Below are 11,903 nucleotides of genomic sequence, written 5' to 3' on the forward strand. Positions count from 1 at the left end.
AATTAATAACCAACTTGCTCAATAATTACAAACAATATTAACCAATTTGCGTGGGCAAGGTTATTATGAAGAAGTACTGAGGACGTCAGTCAATGTGCCCTCCTCTCCAGAAGGTGGCGGAGGCGACACACTTGGCTTGAGCTGCAGAAGAAGAAACAGACATCAGACGACAATGGTGAGCAAGCATATTTCACATCTTTTCTTTTTTAAATAGTTTGTTTTATATATTTAATATATGCATATGAATTTGTGGTTTAGAAATGAATTATGCATATTTAGAACTGTTAGACATTTGTCTCTATTGGAGTGTTTGTTAGACAGTAAAGCAGGAAAGTTAGCTTGTTGTGTTTGTGTATAATCAAGGTATTATAGATAAAAAGAGAATAAATGTACGATTCATAATGTCAACACGTTATTCTTATTATATTCGTCTATTAGTAAACATTGGTACTGGTATTAAAGAAAAATTAGATAAGTGGATGTGTCAAATTGTCAAATACATGCATTATCACGGTCGTGTGTTTATGTAAACAAATAAGATTTGAATTATTTTTAAACATTTTTCAAATATTATAACCTTATTGAATGTAAGTTAACCCTTTTGTACTATGTGTTATCTATCTATCTATCTATCTATCTATCTATCTATCTATCTATCTGTCTATCTGTCTATTTCTCTCTATATATTTATATAGATACATATGTTGAATTAATGTGTCATGAATTCATGAAACATAAAGCAAATTACTAAATATAATCAGTTCATAAGTCAGTGTAGGTGATAGACATGATCAAAACATCAGGTTAAATAAATATTTGATTTTTACAGGGTCAAAGTCAGAGTGGAGGACAAGGACCTGGTGGAGGGAAGAAAGATGACAAGGTGAGTATTTTTTACACGCACACACAAAACCTCAGTACTATTAACTAATATTACAAAAAAACGTACGAATCTCTTAAGTGATTGATCTTAGAGAAATTTAGCAGTTAAAATTGACAAATTTCTGGCTGATTATTAATTTCTGTGCATTGAATTTCAGGATAAGAAAAAGAAGTATGAGCCTCCCATTCCCACAAGAGTTGGTAAAAAGAAGAAGAGAGTGAAGGGACCAGATGCTGCTAGCAAACTCCCTCTGGGTAAAATAAACATCATTATACCTTAACCAAACCTTTCGAGAGGATGTTACATAGATAGTAGTGATCCATAAAATCATGAGCGGTCATTGTCGCTTTCTTCCTCAGTCACTCCACACACACAGTGCAGACTGAAACTCCTCAAACAAGAGAGAATTAAAGACTACCTGCTGATGGAGGAGGAGTTCATCAGGAACCAGGAGCAGATGAAACCCCTGGAGGAGAAACAAGAGGTGAGCACATTATTGTATCATAATTTTATATTATGTAAAATACGTTTTTATTTTGAATCAGAAGAACCATAATTTGGCCTGAAGAGGCATTACAGATTAAAAATATTTAACAAAAGATAGTAAATCTAGAAACACAAATCTCGATAAAATCAAGCCCAGCCCTTATCATCATGTTTTGTTTACAGGAGGAGAGATCTAAAGTGGATGATCTCAGAGGGACACCCATGTCTGTGGGAACTCTGGAGGAGATCATTGATGATAATCACGCCATTGTGTCGACATCAGTGGGCTCTGAACATTATGTCAGTATTCTGTCATTTGTAGATAAAGACCTTCTAGAGCCCGGCTGCTCGGTGTTACTGAACCACAAGGTTAGTAAGCCTCGTAAATAACTTAACAGACCTTATAAAACTGGAAGATAAATAAACATGAATATTGACTCACTTACTTGACTTTATTTGAATACAGATGTCAATTTTATTCTTGAATTTTGAATGTTTTTGTAAGAGTTGTCAATAGTAACATGTTATTAAATTATTATTTTATTAATTTATGTGTTATAATATGTACAGGGTTCCCACGGGTCCTTGAAATCCTTGAAAGTTTGTGAATCTGATTAAAAATTTTCAAGGCCCTGGAAAGTTTTTGAAAATAAACAAACATAGATACAGGTCCTTGAAAATTCCATATTATTCCCTCCAGTCCGCTAATGTGCTATTTCGCCAACACTTTGTGGTCTATGCATACTAGCTTGCTTGATTTACGTTGCACATTTATGCGTTACGTTAAGTGTTAACTATGTGAGGTACTTTGTGTTGTTCTTTGCCATGACGTTCACACACGAAACCACTAAGATGGTGCCTCAACGTTTCACAGACACACTGTGAAACATTGCAAAAATAGGCTGAAACGTGATGCCTGGAAAATGCAAGTTTCAAGATATTTGGCTCACAAAAGAAGATTACAAAGAATGGTTTGCCAGAGATCCAAAGGATGTAATGTTGAATTGCTTTGCTTGTTAAGATAATGTAAAGCCATGAGGCAAGAAAAACTTAAAAGCATATTCATATATCTTAAAACTTCTGGTTACATGAGCCTAAGCTCTTTTCAATAAAATCCATGCAAAAGTTAATATCAGATCATTTTAGAATACAGTATAGTATGTACCAAATATTATTCAATTTTATGCAAAACAGAAATACGACAAATATCAGATTTCTGTCATATGCCCAAAAATAAATGCAAAAAAAAATAAAAATTGCTCTTTTGCATAGTTGTGTTTGACATATGAAAACTGTTAACAATGTATCTTACAAGGTGACGCGATGTAACCTTTGCTCTCACTTGAAATGTGTCCCCACATTAAGTCCTTGAATTTGAAGGTATTGGACCTGGAAAGTCCTTGAAAGGTCCTTGAATTTGAAGTTAACCAAGGTGTGGGAACCCTGTATGTATTAAATATGAATTCTATAAATAATTTTTTTTGTTATTAATTTATTGTAAATGTTTGCAGGTTCATGCAGTAATCGGGGTGCTGATGGATGACACAGACCCTCTGGTGACTGTAATGAAAGTAGAGAAAGCCCCACAAGAGACATACGCAGACATCGGAGGTTTGGACAGCCAGATTCAAGAGATCAAGGTAATTAGTCACCATAAAATTAGATTAGTCACCATAAAATGAATGTAATTACAAAGTGGCGAAAAACTGCAAAAAAGTATTTTGATTAGTTTATAAATACATTGTATTAATAAAAATAAATATATTCATTTATATTTATTTAAATATTATTTTCTTATTGGCAGTTTTTGGCTGTCTACTTCTCCTTGATTATGTCAGATACAGTTTATACATTTTGATGAAATGTGTTTTTTTTCTTCTTTAGAATAACATACACTGATGAAATCCTGCACGAGAACATTAATCAGGACATTGCATGAAATAAAAATGAATTCTACGGCATGTTCTTCTTTTAGGAGTCTGTGGAGCTTCCCCTCACACATCCAGAGTATTATGAAGAAATGGGAATAAAGCCACCTAAAGGGGTCATTCTGTACGGTGCACCGGGAACAGGTCAGTCTGAGGAGTCTTAAAAACCAATTTGCATCTGTATTTTGTCATTCTCTTAGCACATGGTTTGTGTTGATGTTCTGTATTGCTGATGTGCAGGCAAGACTCTTCTGGCAAAGGCGGTGGCGAACCAGACGTCTGCCACCTTCCTGAGGGTGGTGGGCTCAGAGCTTATTCAGAAATACCTGGGTGATGGTCCCAAACTGGTGCGAGAGCTCTTCAGAGTGGCTGAGGAACATGCTCCGTCCATTGTCTTCATAGATGAGATTGACGCTATCGGCACAAAGAGGTGAGCATGAAGGGTTTTGCTCACCAAGGATGCATTTGTTTAATCAAAAATACAGTAAAGACAGAAATATTATTATAGTGTTTAGTCACTGTTTTCTATTTTAATATATTTTGAAATGTAATTAATCCTGTGATGCAAAGCTGAATTTTCAGCATCATTACTCCAGTCTTCAGTGTCACATGAGCCTTCAGAAATCATTCTAATATGCTGATTTGCTGCTCAAGAAACTTTTCCTATACAGTAATTATCAATGTTGAAGTCTTTTATGGAATATCTATACTGAATACATTTACATTTTATATATAAATGTCTTTACTGTCACTTTTGATCAATTTAATACATCCTTGCTGAATAAAAGTAATATATATATATATATATATATATATATATATATATGCATATGAATAAAAGTACACCAATCAGGCATTACATTTTGACCACTGACAGGTGAAGTGAATAAGACTGATTATCTCTTCATCACGGCACCTGTTAGTGGGTGGGATATATTAGGCAGCAAGTGAACATTTTGTTTTCAAAGTAGATGTGTTAAAAGCAGGAAAAATGGGCAAGCGAGTTTGAGTTTGAGCGAGTTTGACAAGGGCCAAATTGTGATGGCTAGAAGATGGTCAGGGCATCTCTAAAACTTGTGTTCCCGGTCTGCAGTGGTCAGTATCTGTCAAAAAAGTGGTCCAAGAAAGGAACAGATGTGAACCGGCGACGTCATGGGCAGCCAAGTCTCATTGATGCATGTGGGGAGTGAAGGCTGGCCTGTGTGGTCAGATACCACAGCACACCTTCAGGGGTCTAGTGGAGTCCATGCCTCAACAGGTCAGGGCTGTTTTGGCACCAAAAGAGGAACCAGCACAATATTAGGGAGGTGGTCATGATGTTATGCCTGATCGGTGTATATGTGTATAGTTATATAACAAACTAAATAAAATACTTTAAGTGTTTAAATGTGTGCAATTTTTTTTTTTTCACATTTTCAATGTATTATTTACACAATACCTGTGCTTTTTTTTTTATTTACACATTACATCCACTTATTTACCCAATATTCACTCATAATTCACAAAAAACAAAAACAAAGCTGTTGTTAGATTTTTAGACTAACACTGACAAAATGTATGCTATGCTATATAAATTATACTAGTTATATGAATATAATTCCACTATAAAAAAAAAATTATCTGTGGTACAGATTTATTTTCTTATAAACAGTGATAAACACTGACATTTGGATGTTGTTTCGCTGCAGGTATGACTCTAATTCAGGAGGAGAGCGTGAGATCCAAAGAACAATGCTGGAGCTGTTAAACCAGTTGGATGGATTTGACTCCCGTGGAGACGTTAAAGTTATCATGGCTACTAATAGGATAGAGACACTTGACCCAGCTCTCATTAGACCAGGTGAATTAGTCAGCTTACCATGTTTATTTCTGGTGTGGGTTTCAAATGCTAATTGAATCAAAGTGGACTCATTGGCCAGACACAAACATCTGATGTCGCAAACATTAGTGTGAGAGTTTCCTTTGTTTTAAAGTGCACATAATTTCATTTGAAAAAGGATGAAGCGCATTACTTTGTAGACTAAAATGAGGTGTTTCCTTTTTGTGATTCCACAGGTAGAATCGATCGTAAGATTGAGTTCCCACTGCCGGATGAGAAGACCAAACGCAGAATCTTTCAGATCCACACCAGCAGGATGACGGTAGCAGATGACGTGACTTTGGACGACCTCATCCTGGCTAAAGACGACCTCTCCGGTGCTGACATCAAGGTAGCATCAAAGGGCCATTTAATTAAATAAATGCATGATCTTATGCAATTTGATTACACAGGAAAACAGTGTCTTGCAGAACAAGATGATATGGTTCATTTGACCTTGTCTGACTAATTTACAATTAGGTTTAATGGACAACAATGAACATTCTGACATTATTTATTCACCTAATGTTGTTCAAACCTGTATGATTAAAACAAACAGTTTTAGTTCTCTTTCTAACATTCGTTCGGTATCTCACTATGGGAACGCCTCAGGCACCAAAAAGAAGGAAAAGGAAAGCGCTCTATTGCAGCACAGCTCCGTACTAGTTATCACGTTGTGGTGGGCTTACCGTACGAAGAGAGTGCAGGCCCCATGGCCACTGCGAAAGAGCTGGAGAGCCCTGGAGGAAAAGGTCATTCTCCCCATCCGTGTGCTTGTGGAATGTGGATTTCTGCAAAGGATTCACACGGCCTCTGCATCTCCTGTTTGGGCGCTAAACACACTTAGGCAGGTCTGTCCAACCCCTAGGGCTGTCCTCACTGCTCGAAGTTCTCGGTTAAAACCCGAGAGCGGAGACTCCGCATGGCAGTAGCTGGTAAGTCGGACCCATGCCTCTCTGCTCAACCCAGAGAGGAACCGATGGATTGTCCACAGGCCAGCAGCTCGTGGGGAGAGATGATGGAGAGGGTGTCACCCGTCCTTCCCCCGTTGTTTGAGGATCCGTTAGCGGGAGAGGAAGATGACGACAAGCCTTTTTCCCACCGTGTGCCTGTCAAGGGCTTCTCGAGGCTGGATGTTCAGGTTATGGAGGATTTGGGGATGTCGGAGCCTCCCCCTGTCGAATCATCTGTGGCTAATCACTTGCACCCAGGCCGCAGGGCAGCGCTGTCTTCAACTGGAGCCTCGTTGCCAGGGAAAACAGAGCGCTTCGCCGCCTCTGTTTTTTAAAAGATCTATAAATCATCTGCTCTGGCCGTTCGTGCTTTGAACGTGACGTCCCTCCTTACTGCCTATCAAGCAGAGTTACTAGAGGAGATGGGGCGTCAGCTGGACTCCGGATCTCCCAACCCAGCGCTCTTGGAGGAGATATGTGTAATTGCAGATTTAAACCTGCGCACGTCCCGCGGAGCAGTTCAAAGCTGCGGTCGGAGTATGGGCTTAGTGGTTGTGGGAGAGAGATCGCTATGGCTGGGTTTGTCAGGCCTCTCTGGCAAAGAGAAGGTAGAGTTTTTGGATGCCCCTATTGATCCAAAGGCCATGTTCGGTGCGACGGTAACAGCCATGCGTCAGCAATGTGACCTGCGTAAAAAGGAGAGAGAAGCATTCGAGGTCTGTCTCCCCAGAAAGCCGGCAGCTCAGCCTTATCACCCGAGCCGACCGAACTTCAGACCTTCAGGGAGAGGGGGACATTCCGATTATCAACCTTCCCGTCCGGCTCCACCACAACAGCCGGGAAACGTGGGTCCTCAGTCAAAGCCCGGTTTCGTGAAACCAAAACAGTCTTTCACAGCCGCAGCGGCGAAACACCGGTCGGTAGCTCCTCAGGGAAACAAAAAGAGGCGGTCAACCTGAGACGTCGGCTGGGCATCAGGAAGGGTTTGGAGACAGCACTCAGTGTTTCTCTGTCCCATCCCTTCAGAACAATTCCATTCTCCCTCCCGCGGGCAAAAGGAGAAGGAATTCAAAGGTGAAATGGGCTTACGTGGTCAGTTCAAAGTCCAGGGTGTGCGGGGAACTGGCACATGTTCTTCTGGTGCCCCCCAAAGAATTGTCTCCCCCTCCACCTACGAGCTTTGTTCCGAGGGTGGAAGGACAAGTGGAAGTTCTTAAGCATCCCGTCACAAATAAAGTTTTCTCTGACGCATCCAGGCCAAGGGCTGAGGGCGCAGAGTGGAATAAAAAGAAAGAAAGATCACAAAAAATTAAAACAATCACAAACAAAGACTAATCTTACTCCTTCACTGGAGCGGCATTCCCCTCCTTCGCCACTAGAATGTGCTACAACACCACTAGTGAGTGAAGACGAGAAGGGCCCACTCGCAGCTCAGGCAGCGAACTGGCGCGCATGCGCAGTTCATCCCTGGGTTTTAATCACGACAGAGAGGGGATACAGACTTCAATTCGCTGTAAAACCTCCTATGCTCAACAGAGTCTTAATGTCAGTGGCCCAGGGGGAAGCAGCTCAGGTTTTAGAGGAAGAGATATCCTCTTTAATGAGAAAAGGAATGATAAGAGTGATTCCAACGAGAGAAAGCCACATAGGTTTTTACTCCCGGTACTTTGTGATTCCCAAAAGAGGGGGAGGTCTCCGTCCCATTTTTGATTTACGGGTCCTCAACAAACACCTCAGAAAATACAAATTAAAATGCTGTCCCTCAGAACGTTGTGTCAGAGTATTCGTCAGGGAGATTGGTTCACCTCAGTGGACCTCCAGGACGCATATTTTCACATAGATATTTTTCCTGCTCACATGAAATATCTGAGGTTTGCTTATCAGGGCACAGCATACGAGTATACGAAAATCCCCTTTGGCCTCGCTTTGGCCCCCAGGGTTTTCAGCAAATGTGTGGAAGCAGCTCTGACGCCGTTAAGGAATGGAGGGATCAGAGTTTCATCATATTTGGACGACCTGCTCATCTGCGCGCCATCCTCGAGGCAAGCAGAGAGCGATACGAACACGCTAGTGACGCACCTGGAGAGATTAGGTTTCAAGATAAACCAGACGAAGAGTTGTCTAACTCCAGCACAGGAGATAGTCTGCTTGGGTCTCAGGTTGAATTCTGTACTGTTTCGAGCTTTCCTATCAGAGGATCCCTTCAAGACATTTCACAGCTGCCTCTCCCTTTTTCAACAAGGGAGATCAGTCTCTTTCAGAATGTGTTTCCGGCTACTGGGTCTGATGGCCTCAACAGTGTCAGTGGTTCCCCTGGGACTGCTGCGAATGAGGGATTTTCAGAACTGGACAGCGTCACAGGGCATTCGCCCCAAGAGCCGTCTCAGCAGCAGAGTGCGCGTCTTACCAGAATGCACGAGCGCTCTCAGTCATTGGAGAGCCCCGTCTTTTCTCAGGACAGGATGCCCTCTGGGTCCTGTTATGTTAAGGAAAGTGGTGACGACAGATGCATCTCTCACGGGCTGGGGGGCAGTGTTCGAGGATAGAACAGTGAGAGGAGTTAGGTCTCCTGCACTGAGAGAGAAGCACATACATTTTCAAGAACTACTAACAGTGTTACTAGCTCTGAGACATTTTGTGCATTTTCTCAAGAATCATCATGTATTGGTCAGGACGGACAATACAACGGTGATAGCGAAATAACTAATTATGTGGAGCGACACATGTTCCAGGAATAATGAACAGAGGAGCGGATTTACTGTCCAGAGGGAATCCTCTGTACAGGGAGTGGAGACTCCACCCTCAAGTGATCTGCATGGTGTGGCAGAGATTCGGCTGGGCCGCTGTAGATCTCTTCGCATCGCGCGAAGACATGCAATGTCCCCTGTTGTTCTCTCTGGCAGGCGACGATGCACCGTTGGGTGTGGATGCTCTAGCCCACGAGTGGCCAGATGGGTTACTGTACGCGTTCCCTCCGCTGAGCCTGATCGAGCGCTCCAGGGGGTCGAATGGTAACTAACCTGGCGTTTGTGCCTAAAGGGTTTGATCACGCTGGTGCAGTTCAATCAGTGGACCTGCTAGCTTTTCATCCACCACCTTTTTCATTCCCAGAGGAGGAGAGGTTACACAGTTTATGTCCGGTTCGTGCTCTGTATACGTATGTTCAGAGAACCCGCACGTTTCGTAAGAGCAATCAGCTATTTGTCTCGTGGACTGACTCTTACAAAGGAAAGCCTATCTCCCGTCAACGCCTTTCACACTGGGTGGTGGAGGATATCGAGTTATGTTACAGTAATATGAATATAGAGCCCCAAAAAGGATTACGAGCACACTCAACTAGAGGTATGGCTACATCCTGGGCTCTGTTTAGAGGCATTTCTATTCAAGAAATCTATGCGGCAGCCAGCTGGTCTTCTCCGCACACATTTGCTCGGTTCTATAGACTGGATGTGACAGAACCCTCTCTGGCCCACTCAGTCCTGGGGGTGAGTAGTCAGGGTGTATAATGCAGTTTATTAAGGGGTGAATTCCTCATTTCATTCTGTTTCACCTCCATCGGGGGTTACAATCAGATTATTACCCACTCTTCTTCAGTCTGCTTCGTCAGCATATCGGCAATTCGGGAGTGATGTATATCCCATAGTGAGATACCGAACGAATGTTAGAAAGAGAACGTTAACGTAACCCCAGTTCTCTGATAAAATAAAGTGAGGTATCTCACAAACATTGCCCTCCTTGCCTTACAGCACGGAGGAGAGATATGCGGAGAATGACGAAACGGCAGGTAGCTGCGGTTTATATACAGGGAGGCGGGACTCCCTGATCGCAGTAGCGATTTGTCTGCCATAATTGGCGTTCCCATAGTGAGATACCTCACTTCATGTTATCAGAGAACCAGGGTTACATTAGTAACCTAACGTTCCCATTAACGCCCATTGTATTTTTTTTTTGTCCCTACAATAGAAGTCAATGGGAACCAAAGCTGTTTGGTTACCAACATTCTTCAAAATGTCTTCTTGTATATTGCACCGAAAAAAGTCATGCAGGTTTAGAGCAACATTAAAGTGAATAAACAATGGAAGAATTTTCATTTTTGGCTGGAATATACCTTCAGTACCTCAAATATTAATTACAACATGAACAAAGGCCATGAATTATTGAACAAATATGCACTTTGTTGAATTTAATATTGATTTTGTGTGTTTTTCCTCCAGGCCATTTGCACAGAGGCAGGGCTAATGGCTCTCAGGGAACGGAGAATGAAAGTTACTAATGAAGATTTCAAAAAGTCCAAAGAGAACGTCCTGTACAAGAAGCAGGAGGGAACACCGGAGGGGCTCTACCTTTAACATGTCATTATACAGTCTTTCACCTTTTTTTGTTATATATTAACTCCTGACATAACCCTCTGTTGTTCATTTGTGCTCAATGCCAATTAAATATTTCAGTTCACTGAGTTTCTCTGAGCCTTTCTTGAATTATCTGACGATTAAAGCCTGAGATCTACCTGTCATTGGTTTGGGTTTGGATTACTATTTTGTGGAACGTTTCAGACCTATTTTCTACTGATGAACTTAAATTATTACAGAATAATTACAGAGGCCGAAAATTGATTTTCAGTTTGGGCTTAAATAGTTTTGGAAAGTCAAAATGATTGGCTGTAACCTTCACGTTTAATTAGCGCTTTTCCTATGGCACGTTTTGATGGAGTCATTAGTGTCTGTTTCATACACACAACATACAAATTACAAAAGGTAAGCATGTCAGCTGTGAGATGCAGGGCTGATAATAATAGATTTTTAGTTTTTAATATACTTTCATTTTCATGATATATGACCTTTTAGTCTGTGCCTTTTTTTCAGTTGATGTGTAAACAAAACTTCCTTTACAGAAAAACCACATGAATTTCACGCTTCCCACCTGTGATCACGTTTCTGCACATGTAAAATACATGGTTTTTCTGTAAGGGTTTACTAAACATAGCACGCCTGGCATCCAATAACTGTAGTGAGCTTGTCGCTTTTTTACTTTTTATAAGAAACAAAGTCGAGGCTTTCAAATATGGTCAGTTTTATAATGAAATTTAAACAACAAATGTAATTTTGACGCTATTAAATATGGCGTGAGATTCAAACGGCAGTCAACCGATAATCTCTTCCTCTTTATTACTAGTTATACCTTGAAATGAATATGACTGAACATCAGAAGTATGTTGAAAAAAACAGTACAACTTTATGAAATGTATCATGTCTGATTTAACTGTGGAAAGACGCCAATAAAACAGCTTCTAATCAATTATGTCACACAACTTTACATTTACCTCAGGAAAGCAATGCAATGTTCATAGCTCGTTAGTTAGCTAGAAGAAGAAAATAACAACAGAGAAGCAGTTTATTAAATATATACAATAGACTACATATTCATTATATTTTTTACTTAACCTGTTGTCTTCATTATGTCTGAAAAAATCTGTCGTAAGGCAGGTTTCATTACAGCCACAGCTGAAATGTACACAGGGTTATCCTGTTTTACACTTTATAATTTCCCCTGGGTTAGTAATAATAATAATAAATAGTTGTCAGGTTTTGAGACTTCACACTGTAAATCATTAAAACCTGGATTAATGTTCGCATTTGTATATTTATGGCGTATTAATTGATCTGTTGAAGACTACAACATAATTACCTATTTCTCTTAAAGGCATAGTTCTCTCAAAAATGAAAACTGAGAAGCCTGAAAAGTTTGTGTAACACAAAAGAAGATACTTTGAAGAATGTTTATAATCAAACAGTTGC

The 11,903-nt window shown here is 40.6% G+C and overlaps 1 protein-coding gene across 1 annotated transcript; it reads left to right on the forward strand.

The window, feature by feature from the left end:
• The first annotated feature begins 31 nt into the window (after positions 1–31).
• On the forward strand, positions 32–10,565 carry psmc1a (proteasome 26S subunit, ATPase 1a). The gene is made up of 11 exons (XM_058749749.1): positions 32–175; positions 830–883; positions 1,041–1,137; positions 1,243–1,367; positions 1,553–1,738; positions 2,881–3,009; positions 3,345–3,441; positions 3,538–3,727; positions 4,986–5,137; positions 5,353–5,507; positions 10,323–10,565. The coding sequence occupies exons 1-11, from the start codon at positions 173–175 to the stop codon at positions 10,455–10,457; spliced, it is 1,323 nt and encodes a 440-aa protein (XP_058605732.1). The 5' UTR covers positions 32–172; the 3' UTR covers positions 10,458–10,565.
• The last annotated feature ends 1,338 nt before the right edge of the window (positions 10,566–11,903 follow it).

This window comes from Onychostoma macrolepis, chromosome 17 (genome assembly GCF_012432095.1).
Source record: "Onychostoma macrolepis isolate SWU-2019 chromosome 17, ASM1243209v1, whole genome shotgun sequence".
NCBI classification, from domain to species: Eukaryota; Metazoa; Chordata; class Actinopteri; order Cypriniformes; family Cyprinidae; genus Onychostoma; species Onychostoma macrolepis.

Coding starts and splice junctions, on each gene's coding strand:
- psmc1a (XM_058749749.1), top strand. Junction 1,138..1,242: donor TGCTAGCAAACTCCCTCTGG/GTAAAATAAACA, acceptor TTTCTTCCTCAG/TCACTCCACACACACAGTGC. Junction 3,442..3,537: donor GTACGGTGCACCGGGAACAG/GTCAGTCTGAGG, acceptor GCTGATGTGCAG/GCAAGACTCTTCTGGCAAAG.